We start from the raw sequence: 18,558 nt of genomic DNA on the forward strand, positions 1-18,558 counted from the left end.
AGGAACCTTCAATAATTTTATTCAATCTTCTATAATCTCAGGTGGTGCAGTATATTAGCAATGTAAGTTAGCCTAACGGCGAAATCATATATTTTTTTTGTGCCAAAAATAACATAACCAAGATAAACATAGAAAAGATATTAATAGTAGAGATTCAGATTATAAAAGAAATCCTCCGTAACCAAAATCTCCACAAAAAATTATTAGGAAAATAATTTTCTTTTAGATAGCAAAATTAAGATTTTGGAGGTATATGCGATAGAATATGGCTAAATATTCGTGGGCTTGATGTTGAAATAACATTGAGTTTTGCTCAGAGAAATGTTGCACCTTAAATAAGATGTAATCTTGCTCAACTCAGTGGCGTCGTCTTGATACCCTTTGATTCAGTTTAGACAGCCATCTTTCCAACGACCTTTGACCGTGTCATGAATTACTTGGTCGATGAGTTCTGCTTTTATTATCCTAACGTAGAATCGATAAGCTTTCCAAAATCCTTACGCTTGATTTATAAACAGTGTTAATACTCTTGTCTTTCAAGTTTTAAGCAACCAAAGAGAAAGTGCACATCTCGATCATATAAAAATTATTTATCCAAAATTAAAAGCTGCATAATTCAAACACCTTCGACAAACAAAGAGTAGCACTCCAACATCACAAAAGACAACCACACTGTCGGAAACCTAACCACACAAATAATGAACCTGGTCATTATTCCAAACCAAGAACCCAAACTAATTAACATTGGTTAGCTAGTAACAGTCATAGATCTTGATGTCCACTTTTAGCCGGAAGTAGACTGTTCCTTCGTACGCATCAGCCATCAGAGTAGCGACTCCTCTAGCCATGAAGAAGTCACCAGTCCCACCAACCACCTCGTCTTGACCGTGGTGGGATCTGCGCCCATGAAGTTTATCGTTCCCTTGTGGTCCGTGGAGTTGAGCACAAACGTGAATGCTAGCCATGCAGTGTAGAACTCCTTCGAGTCCCACAAATAAAGCCCTTGAGCTCGACCTACTGGCTCAGAATGGAGGTTGTTGTCCAGCGTGATAGGGTCGTCGAAGACGACGACGTCGCCGAAGTGCTTCAGATCGGCGAGGATGGTGCGGTTACCCCAGGCGGGTACGCCGACGATGGCCGACGTGGAATTGGCTAAGTTCCTTCCGTTGTAGAGTATGTCGTGGAAGTAGAGCACCAGGTGCTTGCATGGCTCTGGGCGTCGCTCGCCGAGTGCGAAGGAGGAGAAGGAGGAGAGGAGGAGGAGGAAGAGGAGGATGGTAGGGAGAGCGAGAGGAGAGGATCTTTTTTTCTCCATAGCTAGGTTTTGTTCTTCTAGTAGATCGATTAAGATTTCTAGGCTTTCTATGCAGCAAATAAGTTGTACTAGTGGCCAATATATAGATGTAAGTTGTATTAGTGATCACGAGATTATGTGCTTGGCTTCATTGGGAGAGTATCTCTGCAGTGATCACTCGTAGAAAGCAGCCTACGATCTACCTCTCGAATCTAATATTTTAAAACTTAAAAAATTATTGAGTTAGATCGATCCTAACTCTAAATAATTATTATGAAAAAAATTATTTAGTAATTTAGTAACTTTAACTCAACGGCTCGACTTGATTGATAGCTCAGCGGTGCGATTCAAACCAATTATTAGACAAATGATGGGGGCAAAGCATATCTAACTTTCAAGCTCTTAAACGATTAAAAAAATAAAATATTTACTAACAGCTTAACACCCAAGTAAAAATATAGGTGCAGAAGAAAAACTCTATATAATTTAGCTTTACTATTATCAATGTATGACAAATGTTATGAGTCGTGAATCCCACGTGGGCTTTGGGTTAAGTAATAATCATTACATTTCAATGAAATGCAATTTAATTATTTCCATAATTGCAAGGTAATCAAATATATGAATAAAATCCAAACTAGTTTGGGTTTTAAAACTAAGTAAACGACTGGGCCCAAAGGCCCATAATAATGGACCAAGATTCGAGTGCTATGGCCAGCCCAAAGGCCCATAGATGCAAGAAAACTTTGTAAGCCCGGTTATAGGCTTACATGCAGGTCTGTAAGGTTATAAGCCAGCAAACCATTAATATTAAAACTTTTTATTAATTATAAATAATATATTTAAATTTGATCATCAAAGTGAAATTGTATTTTAGTCCATTATTTTTAAATATCATCTATTTCCCTTTAGAATCAACATATTTTTCACTTTTTAAAAAATTAGGATACTTAAAATAAGAATAATTTTATAATGGTGGGTAATAAATTAGGGACTTTAATTTAAATATTCCATAATGTAAACATAGAAGGTGGGTTGAGCTTTTAGGCCAATGATAGCAGTTATATAACTTTAAATTATTTATCCAAATAAAACCCTGCCCAATTATCTAATCTAGTAAGTATGCAAGGACCTAGTCATTTCTAACTAGGTTTTCTTATGTAAGCCTACATTGACTAATAAAAAGAAATACATACATGCATCTAATCAAATTTAAAATGATAAAAGTGGCATAAGGATCAACATACTTCTAATCTCTCTGTTGGATAGATCTTTATCTTTAAGATAATAGATTTTGAGTCCTAAGGAATTAGATACCATGGAAGAACCTTTTGGACAACTCCAATGGCCAGAATTGTTTAGAATCCTTGGACCAACCATTCCCAAATTGACCGCATAAAATTCCACTCACCTCCTTCTCCTTTTTTTTTTTTTTCTTCTTCCTTTCTTTTTTTTTCTCCGCGGTCCATTTAAAAAAAAGAAGAAAAGAAAAGATAAGGCGGAGGAGAAGGAGGAGGATCCAATACCGAATCGGATACACCATAACCTAATGTCCGGATCCCCTACGATACTTGTCGAACGTTTTTCCTCCTCCCAAATTACAAAGCTTTTAGAATGATCGTATATTGTAATTAATTGAGGGAAAATAAAATTACAATTTGGGCAAATATATAGATTTATGAATTTTGGCTTCCACAAAACTTTTACTTATACACAAGCCAAGCCATTTAGAGAAAGACAATGGGACTAAGAAATGTGCAAGTCTCGTTTCCACTATCCAAATTTTAATATCTTTAGTTGTATATCAATGGCTATGGACTATGGCTTTGAGAGAGCATATGCCATGCATTTGTCTTTTAGGCATAAAGGGCACAAAGGCATTGAGAAATATTCGTTTTGTTACACTTATATGGAGGGCAAGAAACGTGTAACCTTTGCTCACCTCCAAGAGTTCGATGACTTGGTATTTTTTTTATATATTAATGAGCACTTTGGCCAACTTGGAATTTGGAAAGGGACTAATGGTGATGTGTAAACTTCTATATAATCACCTATATATATATATATATATATATATAGTTGGTGGTGAGAAGTAATATTAATTATAGTTTTTATTGAAGGAGTGTATGTAATAAATTACATTTTCCCTTTGATCAAATTCTATGTATGGCCACGTAGTGCTGAGGTATGTTAAGCCAAATAATATTCGAGCAATTGACCGAGTATAGATTTTCCAAATCATACTATAATAATTAATTATTTAGAATTAGGTCATTACTAATATAATTATTATAATTTTTTATAAAAACATAAGAGAGTCTATACCGGTATATATAAGTTATTATACTATTTAGTTGTATTATAGTAAAGTGCGTAATAATTATGTTTGGTATAATATAAAATTGAAACATAATTTAATAAATAATTAAAATACTATTTAGTAGTATAAACATAAGAAAAATGTTTACTTATTATATTAGTATAAAACAAATCTATATTAAAATAAAATTATTTTTATTCTATAAGTGAAGGAGATTTTTTTTTCCCAAAGTTAGTTTAGCATTGCCACCTAGGAATGCACAAAGTTAAGGCTAATTTCTTGTTAGATTGATCTTTTATGGTGGATAGCCTACTCATCCTTACCTTCATAAAGTATGTGGGAGCCCACACGTATAGAACTATTTTTTAACCCACATTGCTTCTTTTTTCTTTTTTTTTTAAAGAATAGATTAAATTACTTGACCGCCACCGTTAAAAAAGGAATAAAAAAATTGTACAAATGTAACGGGAAAGCTTCGCCCCATCTAAACTCAAAACTCATAATTCGAGCAGTATTTACAAGCCAATCAGTAGTTTTATTAGCCTCGCAATAAGTATGAAAGATTTAAAAGTATAGTATAGCTGCTATCACGAGCTAATAATCCTTCACCAAGGAGGCTAAGATCAGAACAGTTTGTGATTTGCCACTAGACAAGGGTTTTATAGATATATTTTTTTATCATCAAAACACATTTTACTATAATTGAATGCATGAAATTTATATTTACATTGCACACTAATTTCTATTATTAAAACTTAAATATAATTAAATTAAAAAAGCCCTACCTTTGAAATTGCTCTATTACTTTTCTATATGAGTTGATAGCTACAAATTTGTAAATAAGTCTCTGTCAAAGCAACCAATGATTAATTTAAAAACTCCCTATTCTCTAACCAGGTGACTCAAATATTTAAGTTGTTAAATTATATACTAATAGCATACATCGTATTTTGATACGATCCTCCTAGTTGTTAGTCATTTTCAGCTACTATTTAAAATCTCGGCTCTGATACTTGTATACAGAGTAGCCGATAACTAGTTGACTCAAAAATCTTAAGAGTGGTTAAATAACGTATCAATAATATACAATATATTTTGATACGATCTTTAAAAGAACATACTTTTTAATATGCGTATATAACAATTGATACTACAATTATGGCTAAGAGAAACAAATATAGGTTTGCAATGTGTTTATTAGCACTTTTTTCTTAAGCTAATTAGAAATGGGGTAGGTATTGTTTGATATAAGAGGTGCAATGTCTCAATCAAAATATATCAATCCATTTTTTTTGGAGACAAACATCATCTAAATGACAATGATAGGGAATCAAAGTAGGAATAAGTATAACTCATCCCTATTCTCTAACCATTGCCCTCTAAATTTAAGGCACTTTTCCCTAATTAAAATATAAAGTCTAACCCCATCATTTAATTACAAGTTAATGGTCGATTAAGACCTCTTGCCATCGGTTTCGAGGCGCCCATAGCTTATTTGTTCTTCCGGGTTTTCACATAATTGTCATTAGATTTTTTAAATATCATAAAATCTACTAAATCTTTTGTCTCTTTCATACTACTGTTATGGTTAGTTTTAATATAATATTACTAATAGATTATTACCAAATTTAATAGACATATTAAAAATATTTGTCAACTATTTTTATCTTACGTAATAGAAGATTTTTTTTTCTTGTACTAGGTACACAATTTGATAGCTTTTGAATTATTTTAAATAATTTATATAGAAGTAAAATTATTGATTAGTTAAATTTAACAATTCAGTTTATTATTTTAGAAATAATTTTTTTTTATTCCAGAATATAACTCCTAATTTGATAATAATAGCGAAACACTATTTATTAAAATTACATTTTATACTGCACACATTAACTTAATAAATAATTTATATAAAAGAAGTAAAATATTTGATAGCTTTTCTACCATTTTAAATAAACATAATTTTTTAGAAAGTATAAATTTTTTTTTTTTGAAATGATAATTACGATATTTTGAAGTTTTAAATGGAAATTATGGATAACAAAGACATACTTGTTAAGAACCAATTAAGAGGATTGCTCTGTCACAGCCTCATCATCCTTCTTAAATCGTGATTATTTTATGAGTTGATTCCTCCTGCTTAAGCCTTTTTGATTAATTATACAAGTGTTAGTAATTAATTAAGTACAACCAGCTGTACCCTGTACTATATACTATGTATTTTCCATCGGACTACTTGCGGAAGTGGGTTCTCTGTTGTGCGCTGTAGGAATTCCTTGCATCCAGTCGTACGTGGCGGGCAGCGATAGGCCACAAAACCTATAGTCATACTTTAATTGCAGCACGCAGATTGACAGCCAATCCACCAAGACTCCAACGATTATATTTAATTTATGCAATTGGGTACTAAAAAGAAGGTGATTAACCAAAATCAACTCACTAATTTCTTTCGCTAATTGTGTCTCAGGCATTTGTGTTTCCTGATTTTATAAATGTAGATAATTCAAGGGCCTATCTGCAAAACTTCATGTTAATACAAAAGGACCACCTGGATGTTTAGATGTTAATCACCCCCCCATGGTGATAGCATTTCGTCTGCAGCCTCGGCTATAGGATTTGCTACATAGGGTGCTTTGGCAGCTTCCTATTGGTAGCCTGGGAATTGGAAATTGTTTTGGCCGTGTATGAAGGAAATATCTACATCCTGAAATGCGGACGATCTTGGGATGGGTTGTTGGTGTGGGGCCCTGGGGGGTATGCACCACGGAAGGTGGCGAGGTGCTGCTGACGTGGGATATGACGCCGGAGATGACTTGTCCTCGCAAATTGCCCAATCGAATCGCCACGGCCAGGCCCCGCCTGATCGCCACGGCCAGGCCCCGCCTGATCGCCACGTGGGCTCGGTCCACAGCGTACACCGCCTTGACCTAACCTGCGCCACTCCTCCCCCTAACGTGCGCGGCATCCCTTCCTCGCCTCCCGTCCCTTTCACTTATGCTATTCTTACGCCCGCATCCACCCAACTTGCACCCCACCCCCCAAAAACCTCTTTTTAATTCCCCGCATCGTTCTCGGCATTTTCCTCTCGTCGCGTTTGCCTCCAACCTTAATTCTCTCTCTCTCTCCCCCACACTTTACTCCTTAAAACCCTAGCTCTCGTCTTCTTTAGTGGTTTCTGTATTGCTTCATCTCCTGTGCTCCTCCTTGTTCGGAGACGACGATCCAAGGTGAGTACCTCTTTGGCGGCCGGAGGTTTGGATCTTTTGTTTTCTCTCCTCGCGTGCTTTAATTTGATGTATTCGTCCTTTCTCATGGGGAATTATGATTGGTTCTACATCTATTTCGATCTCCATGCATCCGTATCGGAATCTCGTTTGGTTTCAAGAGATTTGATTTACTTGAGTACGAGTCTATGACTACGCAATTCTCTTAGCTGTATGCTTACTTTGTTTTTCGTTTTTAGATTTTCAATAATTTTTAGTATTGATTCTTCTCTCTAAAAGTGGCGAAACTGCGAGTGCGAGTTTGTTTGAATTGACATCGATGTTCCAGTCCGTTCTTAGTTTCCATTTAATCTATTGTTTCGCGCTTCAGTTAGTACCTTAAGATTTTGATCGTCTTTTACCTTTCGAATTTTTATCTTCTTTCGCTTTTGATATAGAAATCTTAGACTATGAGTTTTCTGTTTTTTAATATTGGTCCTCTTGGAAGAGATCTATCTGTTAGAATTAATTTGGATTTAGAAGGTAATTTCGAATTGATGGACCAAAAGGGAATTCTTTTAAGACGTGATATAACTTTGGCGAAACTGGAATCAATCAATAGGATTCGGCCTACTGCTAATTGGATTTGCTGTCGTTCGAGCAAATTTGGCGTTACTCGATCTATTTGTTTGTTTCCCTTACTAGTTTCCTCGTAAACAGTGCAAATGGTAGATACATCATACATGTGTGCTCTATAGTAATTCTTGCCTCCAGAATAGTAAGGAAGCCGCTTCCTTAACTGCTTGGCTGTCATTTCCTGCCATGAGTTGAACCGATTCAATGTTACTTGGGATTGCACCTTTCTATTACCGGTTCCTTTGAGCAGTAGAAATCTCCTTCTTGTGGTTCTCCTGCGGCAACCGAGCTCCTTGTGGTTTTGGGTGGCTTCCCCACTCTTATCTTTTTCATTGGTGCGTTCTGTTAGTTTGTTATGTTCTTTTTTCCCCTCGGTCTCTCTAGCATTCTATCCGCATCATTCATTTCATATATTACCCCTTTGATGATTATATATGAGATTTGGGCTTGATTTGGTACTTCTTATTCTTGTCTGGGTTGTTTTGTGGATTTTTCAATGTTTTCATTCTGCATCTAAACCTTGTCCGTTTTGATTGTTTCTTTTTTTTTTTTTTTTTTTTTTTGGCATAGAATTACGGTTTAAGTCTTATAGCTTGTTTTTGCTGTGGCATCAGTTGGCCTAAAACCATGTGCATTTATTTTCTTCTTTTTCTTTCCATTTGTTTTGTTGAATATTGTATCACTTGTTGTAAGATCCTCTTCTTCTTACTTGTTTTTGTGGTTGGTGGCTGACCAATCTACTAGAAATGCCATAAATATAGTAATTCTTATACTTTATTGATATGCTATTTTAAGATTTTTAAAGTTTTTACCTGTTACCTTTGATCTGTATTGTTCTGTCTCTGAACCTTCACATGCTTGTATAGCTGTCGTGGAGTTTCTGAATATATGTGACCGATAGTTGTAACCATGTGCAGAACTTCTTGTTCAATATTATTGGATGTACTGGAAAATCTTAACTAATAAGCAATCGGGAAACAAATTTTATTCCTAGCTAAAAGCAGGAACAAGTGAAGTTAGAAAAGAATGTCAGGTGGTACAAAGAAGAACTTGATCTGCTTTCTGTGTGTTTTCAGTTCTATCTTCAGTAATCTTGCAGTCTTCTCCCATTTTAGAGTTTACCCAATATGGACCTTCTGCCTTTCTTAAGCTTCTGGCTTTACTGAGAACATGAAAGGGATACTATAGCAAAGTCAACGAAACCACATAAAGAAGCATCTGCCGCCTTCCTAAGAGAAATGATATTCCCGGCAGTTCTCACTTACTTTTATAACTGCAAAGAATAGTCTTGCTGAATTTAGCGTCCAGTTTGCAAAGAAAAAAGCCTAATAAAGTATCTACTGAATTGTCTTTACATTAGTTTGAACATTAGATATTATGTGTGTTAATTTTATCATTAATCTTGCTTTGCCACATACTGCTGCAAATTGCAGCTTCCAGTTTAATGTCAGATGGTTGAACATTATATTAGAGTAATTCAAGCAAATAGTTCTAATTTTATCAAGCTCCTTGCTTAGTTTGATAAAGACCGTTTTTGGTTGTTGAAGGTATGATGTATCTTAGTTGTTGAAGATGAATGCGAACTGTCAAGTAAAATGTTGCTGGCAAACTCTCTTGAGATTTATAGATTGTTTGAGAGATTTTTTTGTCTGTTCTTTTTTCCTTCAGTTTTGGTTTTTCTCCTTGACATTTAATGGTTCAAATGTCATACTATTACTTATTATTCTTCTTTTTAAGCTGTTCTCTTAAACTAAGTTTAATTGAGTATTTGTGCTTCCTATTGACATGGGCTGTTGTTTAAGGCAATGAAAGGATCAGCACCTTGAGATAATTTTTCTGCAAGTTGCTAAAAACATTCAATGTTTCTTGTTATTATGCTTGAATCTTGATAGGCATTCAGAATGGCCATGTAATTCTATAGAGGCAAAAGGCATATGCACTTGTTCTTTGGTAGCTCATTATATTGTTGTGCCTATTCTTATGTTTTTCAAGTACACATAATACTTGGTATATTGTCCAGAAAAAGGTTCGTGAAACATCTATTTGGTTTACTCTGCCATCTTTACAGTCTTGCAGACTTAGTTGGCATAGTATTATTTATTTTAGCTCTTTGATTATTGGCAACTTGGCAATCAATCTTGTTGTTGATAGGAATATATGACTCAATTGGAATGCTTTGCCTTGAAGGGGCAATTTATCATTGTGAATGCATTGATATTATTTCAAAGATATCCTTTATGTGTATCGCTTGCCAACAAATTTTGTATCTAGTCACTGAGACTTCTTTGTTGGAGTTAATGTCATAGTTAGATTTCTTATCTATCTAGGTAAATAGATCAATTATACTAGCTACACATGATCAACATTTTTAAATATCCATTTTTTTTCTTTAGTTATTGTGGTGCCTTGTTTTATCTTGGTGGCCCTTATAGCGGCACTCTTTCCCTGTACTGAGAACTAATATGCTAAAGCTACAAAGATGTGTGCAGCCTTTGCTTGGTTTGTTATGCTTTGATAACTAATACTGGAGTAGTGTTGATTAATGCTGCAGTAGCCCAACCACGTTATTTTGCAGTTGCTGTATTTATCAACAATATCAGTATTTATTTCCTTTCAGACTCGAAGTCGATACTAAGATATTTTTTGGTTTCTGCATCACTCGTTCTAATTTTTCCTTGAATTGCTCTTCAGCAGGAGTTGCTTCAGGTTGGATGATATCAGTCAGTTAATCAGGAGAAGTTGTAGCTTGACTTCCATCTTACTCAGATTTGTCCTATATCAAGATTTTTGAAATGGATCGCCGTGATACATCGGGATTTGTTAGTGGAGGTTGCAACATGTGCTCCTAGTGCTTCTAACATATTTTATTGTCATTAACTTGTGAGTCCTGGAAGTCAGGCAATCTGGTTCTTTTCGATTAAGATTTGGTTGATATAGGTGGTCTTTTTCTTCTCATGGATATGAGTACTCAAAATCTGGGCTTTCTTGGCAATATTAACATTCCAAATACTTTTGGTCATTGGAGCAAAGTTCTACCGGGAGCTGAATCTAGCGCAGACATTGCACGGCGACTTGACTCGCCTGTCCATTCCAGTCTATATAGTTCCAACTCAAATGAAACAAAGATGAAGTTGAGTGACACCAATGGAACTGATGGTTCAGAGTACCCCTCACTCTCCCTGGGCTTAGGGCAGTCACCTTGCTCCTCTGACAAAAGCAATCTGAGCTCGAGTACTGCTTGCTTCAATTCTCCAGTGAAAGTAACTAATGAGGAGTCATCTGTGGATCTAGGATTGGGTTTTCAACTTCATCTTGGCAATGTGAATACATATAGTGCAAAGATGCCCTCTGGTGATGTTCACCGGCTGTCCAATACTGGACCCTACTTTGACCTTGAGTTGAGCCTATCAACTGGGCCATCTGAATCTGTTGTTACCAATGTTACTCCTGCCTCAGACCTTTATCAGAATCTCTTAGAGACTGTTCCAGCCATTGATGAAGAGGGATCAGAATCATCTTGCTGGGCATTTGCAAATCATTTTGCACAATATGCTACAGACACAAGTAGTGTGTTATCTTATCAGAAGATTCCTGTCAATGCTGATGCAGCTGCAATCTTTGAAGAACTCCCATCAACCATGATAAAAACTGTGAAAAGCCCAGTTGCCTGTACTTCCGGGATTACTAACTGCCAACAACGCAAAATTATTTCTAAGAATTGTCAGTTCCCAGGATGTGATAAAGGTGCAAGGGGTGCTTCTGGACGATGCATAGCGCATGGTGGAGGAAGAAGGTGCCAGAGACCTGGCTGTAGCAGGGGAGCTGAAGGAAGGACCATTTATTGCAAAGCCCATGGTGGTGGCAGGAGGTGCGAGTACCTTGGCTGTACAAAGAGCGCAGAAGGCCGCACTGACCACTGCATAGCTCATGGTGGTGGCCGCCGCTGCACTCATGAAGGCTGCACCAGAGCTGCAAGGGGAAAATCTGGTTTATGTATCAGGCATGGAGGTGGCAAGAGGTGCAAGAGGGAGAATTGCACAAAGAGTGCAGAAGGCTTCTCGGGTCTCTGCATCTCTCATGGAGGTGGCAGGCGCTGCCAATTCCCAGAATGTTCGAAGGGTGCACAAGGAAGCACAATTTTCTGCAAGGCACATGGTGGAGGGAAAAGGTGCACATTTCTGGGATGTACCAAAGGGGCAGAAGGGAGCACTGCATTTTGTAAGGGACATGGTGGAGGGAAGCGCTGCTCGTACCAGGGTGGTGGTGTGTGCCCAAAGAGCGTCCACGGCGGGACCCAATTCTGTGTTGCACACGGTGGTGGGAAGAGGTGTGCTTTTACTGGGTGCACTCGAAGTGCTAGAGGCCGAACAGATTGCTGCGTCCGTCACGGCGGTGGCAAGCGATGCCAGTACGATAAATGTGATAAGAGTGCTCAGGGGAGCACTGACTTTTGTAAAGCACACGGAGGTGGCAAGCGCTGCTCATGGGGCCATCCAGGTTCCAACATAGGTAAGGGTGACCGACCTTGTGATAGGCTTTCCCGGAGCAAAACTGGTCTCTGTGTTGAACATGGTGCACTAGTAGAAGACCGTTGTGTCCATGGTGGTGGCTTGTTGGGACCTCTGGCCGGCCAGTTCCTGAATACCGTTATTCCTCAGAGTATGAAAGAGATCACAATTGATGGAGAGACACTTGTAAAAACGAGTAATGAAGGGGAGGGATTTTTGGGCTGTGCTGCTTTCAGTACCAAAAGGATTGCCCATCCTCCTATTAACCTCCAGTATGGCTCGGGTTCTATTCCGGAAGGAAGGGTTCGAGGTGGAAATCTGATGGCATTTCTGTCTGGCAATGCAACCTTTCCAAGCAACACTGGAAGCCAACAGGATGCCAGTACCTCGGAGCATGGTGCGTCGCTGAACATCTTGCACAACTGGATGTAATTTGTGAGGCATGCTGCAAGCTGTTCTGAACTCTTCTTAATCTGTCTTCGGTTTTGATCTGGTTTCCCTATGCTTGACTCGATTGAGGAATTGTTGATTTCGCCTCTAAATTTAAATGCCATCTCAATGACCCCCTTGTGAAAAAAAGAAAATAAGGGGCAAGACGTTAGCTATACTATCTTGGGCATGATTGCTAGTTTTCTTCAGTTGTAAAAATACTTATATATGCTTGTCCAGTTTTGTGGTTTTTTCCTGTGAAGACAGTCTCCATTAGATATAAAATTATGGTTTGTGCAATGTGCTTTTTATATTAGTCTTGTGGTGTTATACATGAATCATTGCATGATTTTGTCTTGTAAATCTTGTTACATACTCTTCAACAAAGCTTTGGATATGCTAACTTCACATTTGATTTTCCAATCTTATTACACTTTGGAATAAGGTGTTACCTTACCAACCTGTAACTAGGAATGGTTTCCTCAATTGCTGTCTTTTGCTGCTGCAAAATGTTATTTTGTGGTAAGTTCTGGTCAAATTGTGTAGTAAAATAAACTTGGCTTGAACTTGTTACGATTGCCACTATATTTTGGTTGCTCTATTCTCTCTAACTTGCTACCAGCTTATTGGAGCTCATGAACTTTTTTCTTGCCATTTTGCTTGTTTATATTGTGAGGCCTGCATCATGTCATGCAGTTACAAATCTCTGTAGTTTAAAAGAGTGTAGATACGCAACAGTATGTCTACTTTACGAACTGTTTCCTTTGCCTCTCTCTATATATATATTGATTCAATACCAAAAAGCAAGTTCTGTGATCACTTGTCATTTGAGTTATTCTTGCATGTAATACTTTTTCATGTGTTTCGAGCTATTGTAGCCAAAAACCCAACAGCAATGTTAGTATAATGATTATGATTATCGTATTGTTGCTTCTCGATGCTGTTTCCCACAAAGGCATACTGCAACAAAATTGTCTTAAGTCTCTAATACCTCTCATGATATTTGAAATAAAATAACAATAATTTAAATCATTGTTCTGTCTTCATAACATGCCTATCAAGGTGTGGATACATGGATAAATTCTGAGACCGTATGATGATACTTCAACATAGGCACACAAAATTGCCACGTAAAAGAAGTCCAGAGACTAACACAACCAAACACACAATTATCTGGCACACTGCTGAAATCCTTATATATCCAGAAGGCCCTCTCACTTTCTGTCAGAGGGATGTTGCTGATCTCTTGCCTTTGGTTATTGCAGGTGACAAGCATAGTGAAGGAAGCCCAGCATAGTGTTATTGCACTAGACCTTCCTGACCTGGATATTGTGAGTGGATTGGGACCTCCAAATGGGTTGTCTGCCACTCTGAAGAAGAGCTACCTCTTCACCTTCCTTAACCATGCCTTGCTTCTGAACAAGTATCATACAGTTCAAAGGATATTAGAGACATGTTACAAGCAATTAAGATTAATAATGCACTTGCTACAAATGATCACTGTATAGTTCTGCTTTACAGACTAAGCTCATGCCATGCAAAACATTGATGGATGAAGAAGAAACTTAAAATGGAGTTACCACTGGCCGCTTCTTATAAGATTATATGTTATAATGGTTTAACGCTCAGAATGAACTACGCTAAAATAGTAAAATTTAAACAATATAGGCATGAAGCAGATAAAATTACCAGCAAGCAAGATAAGGCCTCGCCAAAGGTTTTCTCAGCATCATTTGAAAATTGCATATATATGGGGCACACACCTTGGTAGAGGGCCAGCCTCTGCCTCACCCTCTCCCTACTCAATCATTTACATTTGTCAGAACATAGGCATATCTTTCACAACTAGAAAACAGTAATAGCATAACACAGCAGATCCGTGATCTAGATATAGTAGCATCTACTTCAGAGCAAGGAATACAAGTATATAACTATAGCCACATACTCATCTGTAAAGGCAAATATGGTGCCAGAGGGCCGATAGTGGCTGAGCAGGATTGCCATAAAACCGGACCTGGTGAAAACTACAATTGATGTTCCAAGCGTGTTTGACATCATTGTCGCGTGGTAGGCAAACATTTCACTCATGTGATTCTACAGTGAAGTAACTTTAAAGTTTCAGAATTGACAGCATAAACAATGTGACAGTAATATTTATGAAGCATTGTAATAGGGTTTCTTTGTGGAACCTTGAAAGCCTGACCAAGGTTAGAGGGTGTCTCTCCTCCAATTATAGTTGCCTCAGTCCTCAAAGATACTGTATGCATGACCTTGACAGCTTTCAGAGGGAATCTATATGACAGACAAAATGATTAGCCATTGAAAAGAGATGGAAAAGACTAACTTCAATAATTGATGAATCAAATACTAGTACCATACCTATGATCTCTCTAATTCACAGGACAGAATGTAAAACAAAACAATTAGAGATCTCAAAAGGCAGTAATACGTGTGTCTCGCGTAAGTCTAGTGATATGTACTAGGTAACAAACACCACTGAGAAATAAGTATCTTACTTTCCATGAGCAGTTTCCCCAGAGAGCATAACTGCATCAGCACCCTCACGAACTGCAATTGCAATATCTGAGACCTCTGCACGGGTAGGAGTAGGATGAACAATCATGCTCTCCAGCATGTTTGTGGCAACAATAACAGCTTTCCCCATGCTCCTGCATATTCTAATAATCTCTTCCTACACATGACGGAAAGATCAGAAAAAGAAAAGTGATTACCAAATTCATGCTGTAGCCAGTTTAGCAGGTCTAACTGTTGTTACCAAATACCAAATTCAAATTGGTCTCTTGCATAGCAGTGTAAGTGATAAAATATCAATAAAACTGAAAGAAACAAAAAAAATCTTCTGCATAGAGGTAAAAGGAAGATCACCATTAGCGATGTTGATGATCATGATGAAATATTTATTGTCCATTGAGTGATCTTTAATAGACACAAATAGAAGAGAAAAGTAGAAAACATATGTGCTTAAAAGATAAAAACATCAAATTTATACTCGTCTTCAACTATTCTTTTCACCAGAACTAGCCTAGAATTTTTTATAATAAGTCACTGATCTTTGGACAGGCTGGAGACCAAAGAGAGTATACCTGCAGCAGTGGGACCTCCTCAATTGGAAGCTCAGCCCCAAGGTCACCCCTAGCTACCATAGCCTACAAAAAAAGCAGAAAGAGATGACTTGATAAGTTGATAACAGTCATTTTTACCAGCCAATACAAATTACTACACAGTAGCATATGATTATTTTCAGGGCATGTGGAATCACGTGTTTCTCTATGCAGCATCTAGTACATGACTTATCTGCTTACCAAGCAAACTTTAGCAGCATAATATTTATGAATCAAATCAATTAGACAGTAGATAGTAGATACTCACCCCATCAGATGCAGTAATAATAGAATGAAGATTAGGAATGGAATCCGCACTCTCAATTTTAACAATCACGTGTATATCAGCATCACAGCCTAACAAGAAAATGCAGGTATTCTTGGATGTCAACAAAGGCAGCTATGAAACAAATGTCAAAAATTACTGTATAATCTGAACATGAAACCTCCATGAGTAGTTACTTTTGAGATAATCCTTCAATTCATGGACAACTTTAGCATCTTTGACAAAAGAAACAGCATAATAATCCACTTGGTTTTCAACTCCAAATTTGATATCATCCCAGTCTTTATCTGCGAATGGAAAAGAAAATTAAATGCATTATTAAACCAGTTTATAGTTTGGGTAAAGAACAAATAAGTGACAGTAAGACCAGATTTTCAGAAATAGGAATTCAGTTGAACATGATTACGGACACTTTCTAACTGGTCCCATTTTCTTACCGGTGATGGATGGCAAGGTTGCACTCTTTCCTCGAACATTCAGATGCCGCCTGGACTTAAGTTCACCTCCATCAACAACTTCACATTTCACAGAGTCTTCAGTTTTTGACGTGACCACTAAAGACATCATTCCTCCTAAAAGGATATCACGAGAATTTATTTTAACACTTATCAGAACAGAAAATCTCATAGATCACACAATAATTACACAAAAGGATGTTTAGCTTTCAGGCCATAGTGAAAATTGTTACCCAAGGAGAACATGCGAGAAGCTAATTTAGTAGCATTAAGAGATAAAACACAAGTAGAGTCAAATTGAAATTATTGTAATAGACAGTAAATATCAGCCTAATGTTTAAAGAATAACCCTTTCCTGTCAAATAGAATCGCAGAACATCTTAAGCAACAAGCCTCATCCCAGCCATTTATGTGGGTCGAAGGAATACTCTATGTTTTCATCCTGCTAGTATGGGAAGAGCTAAATTGGAAGACATTGGAAACTCATTACTTCCTTAAAAGGCAACTTCCTAAGTATAATACAGTACAGACAGTCCAACTGGCTAACCTACCAATAGGTTATCAGCTCTCCATCCCGCACCACCTTTCAATGATCAGGATAAGTTCTAAAATGTATATATACACAAACATATGAATATGTACTCTTCGAAGGTACACGTAAGCTTATAGTTGCATGGTACAACTGCACTAATAGGAGATTGCATGACAGAGAGGACATTAAATATACCATCAACAAGAAGCATGTCACCAACTTCTACATCATTCACGAAGTCATCATAGTTCACACTGACACAGGTTTCCGTCCCAACTCCTCTTTTTATTGTGAAAGTGAACTCCTGGCCACTTGCCAACATTATTGGCTGTGGCAGGTCACCACTCCTAACCTCTGGTCCCTGTGGCATGAAAAAATAAATATGTGAAAATGAATATTCAGATAAGAAATATTGATGGATACTACATATGTGACTTCTGGTAATACATCAACATAACTACATAAGTAAAAATATTTATCCAATTGCAAACATAATAGACTTCATAGGAAAAAAAAACCTGAGATTATTTCATATGTAATAATTAACATCAACTGAAGAAACTTCAACACAGGACAATTACCGAAATTAGGCAAACTAATAAAACTAGACTAATATGAGAATGGGCACAGAGGAAACAGATAACTTCCGTTATGTTAAGCACCAGATGGGGTTCACCAAAGAATAAATTTGGCATGCAATTGTTGTAAACTTTCCAGTTAGTGTTGCTGTTTCAAATACCAGACACTTGGAAGCTTCAGATCGAAATGCTAAAGTTGGACCAGTATGTGGAAAGAAACAAAATACCAACCTTGGTATCAAGCATGATTGCAATTACATTGTCCTTTGACTGAGCATTGTACTCCTTCACCAGATCAATAACTTTCTGATGAGATGCATGATCTCCATGCGACATGTTGAGCCGAGCAACATTCATGCCGGCCTCCGCAAGCTTCCATATCATCTCCTTCGTATTCGTCGAGGGGCCGATAGTGCACACGATCTTCGTTTTTCGCCTCACGTTCGGCTTGGACCACACCCCAGGAGTCGCCTCTCCAAGCTGCTGAATAGTTTTCAAATGCCGAAAGCTCTCTTCTTCCTGATGACCATCAATTACCAAGTTCCAAATAACATCCTTAAAAACAACCAAATTTACAGCAAAAAGCAAATTTCATTCGAATTTCTGGGCATCTATCCGCAAATTTTCCAAATTCAGACAACAAAACAGAAGCTTCTGTTTAAAAGGCCAAATATTTAGTAATAGAACTACACGAATGAACTAAACAGGGGAAAAGGAAGTACCTTTGAGATGTCCTCCGGAGAAACAGGAAGGACCTCAGTCTCAGCCCGAGGCCGGCTCGCTACGGCGACGACACGAGAAGAGCGAGCACTTCCTCTGCTTCTCCTCAGCTCCTTCTCTTGATAGAATCTAATCGGAAGTTTCGAGGGCTTCAAAATATCCGCATGGCTCCTCTGAGCTCCAGATCCGGAACTAGAACACAGGAGAGTGGTCGCACCGCCAATGGATCGAGCCGCCGCCACCTGAGCCATTGCCTAGTGAGCTTTGAGAGGATTAGAAGAGAGCGAAGAAGAGAGAGAGATTGCCGTTGAGGTAGGAGAAGGGACTATTAAGGCGAGAGACTTCGATTGTATCGAATCTTGTTGTCTCCGTCAGGTAAACCTATTCAAATTAGTATGACTTGTTAATGACAGAAATGGGTCTCACGTTGTCGCTTAATGACGAAGATGCCACTCTCCAATGCGGTGCGCCGCGG

At 37.6% G+C, this 18,558-nt stretch overlaps 2 protein-coding genes and 1 pseudogene across 5 annotated transcripts; 1 reads left to right on the forward strand and 2 right to left on the reverse strand.

Annotated features, from left to right (window-relative positions):
• Window positions 1-578: 578 nt before the first annotated feature.
• LOC140789375 (dirigent protein-like) lies at window positions 579-1,349 on the reverse strand (annotated as a pseudogene).
• A 5,291-nt stretch (window positions 1,350-6,640) lies between these two features.
• LOC140789869 (uncharacterized) lies at window positions 6,641-12,690 on the forward strand. Of its 4 annotated transcripts, none has more exons than XM_073139749.1 (2): window positions 6,641-6,841; window positions 10,148-12,690. In XM_073139749.1, the coding sequence occupies exon 2, from the start codon at window positions 10,408-10,410 to the stop codon at window positions 12,391-12,393; it is 1,986 nt and encodes a 661-aa protein (XP_072995850.1). In that variant the 5' UTR covers window positions 6,641-6,841; window positions 10,148-10,407; the 3' UTR covers window positions 12,394-12,690. The 4 variants fall into 4 exon arrangements, with proteins under 4 accessions (XP_072995850.1, XP_072995847.1, XP_072995846.1 ...); XM_073139746.1 differs by having other exon boundaries at window positions 6,648-6,841; window positions 10,145-12,690; XM_073139745.1 differs by lacking the exon at window positions 6,641-6,841 and adding an exon at window positions 7,100-7,788 and having other exon boundaries at window positions 10,145-12,690.
• A 702-nt stretch (window positions 12,691-13,392) lies between these two features.
• LOC140789870 (plastidial pyruvate kinase 2) lies at window positions 13,393-18,456 on the reverse strand. The gene is made up of 12 exons (XM_073139750.1): window positions 18,086-18,456; window positions 17,595-17,882; window positions 16,981-17,146; window positions 16,236-16,370; window positions 15,975-16,085; window positions 15,781-15,869; window positions 15,495-15,557; window positions 14,907-15,082; window positions 14,580-14,682; window positions 14,336-14,484; window positions 14,080-14,188; window positions 13,393-13,805 (listed from the first exon to the last, which is right to left on the reverse strand). Exons 1-12 carry the CDS (start codon window positions 18,332-18,334, stop codon window positions 13,698-13,700), a joined length of 1,746 nt encoding a protein of 581 aa, XP_072995851.1. The 5' UTR covers window positions 18,335-18,456; the 3' UTR covers window positions 13,393-13,697.
• Between the last annotated feature and the right edge of the window lie 102 nt (window positions 18,457-18,558).

Source organism: Typha latifolia, chromosome 5 (genome assembly GCF_019914945.1).
Source record: "Typha latifolia isolate L0001 chromosome 5, TyphaL0001v2, whole genome shotgun sequence".
NCBI lineage: Eukaryota > Viridiplantae > Streptophyta > Magnoliopsida > Poales > Typhaceae > Typha > Typha latifolia.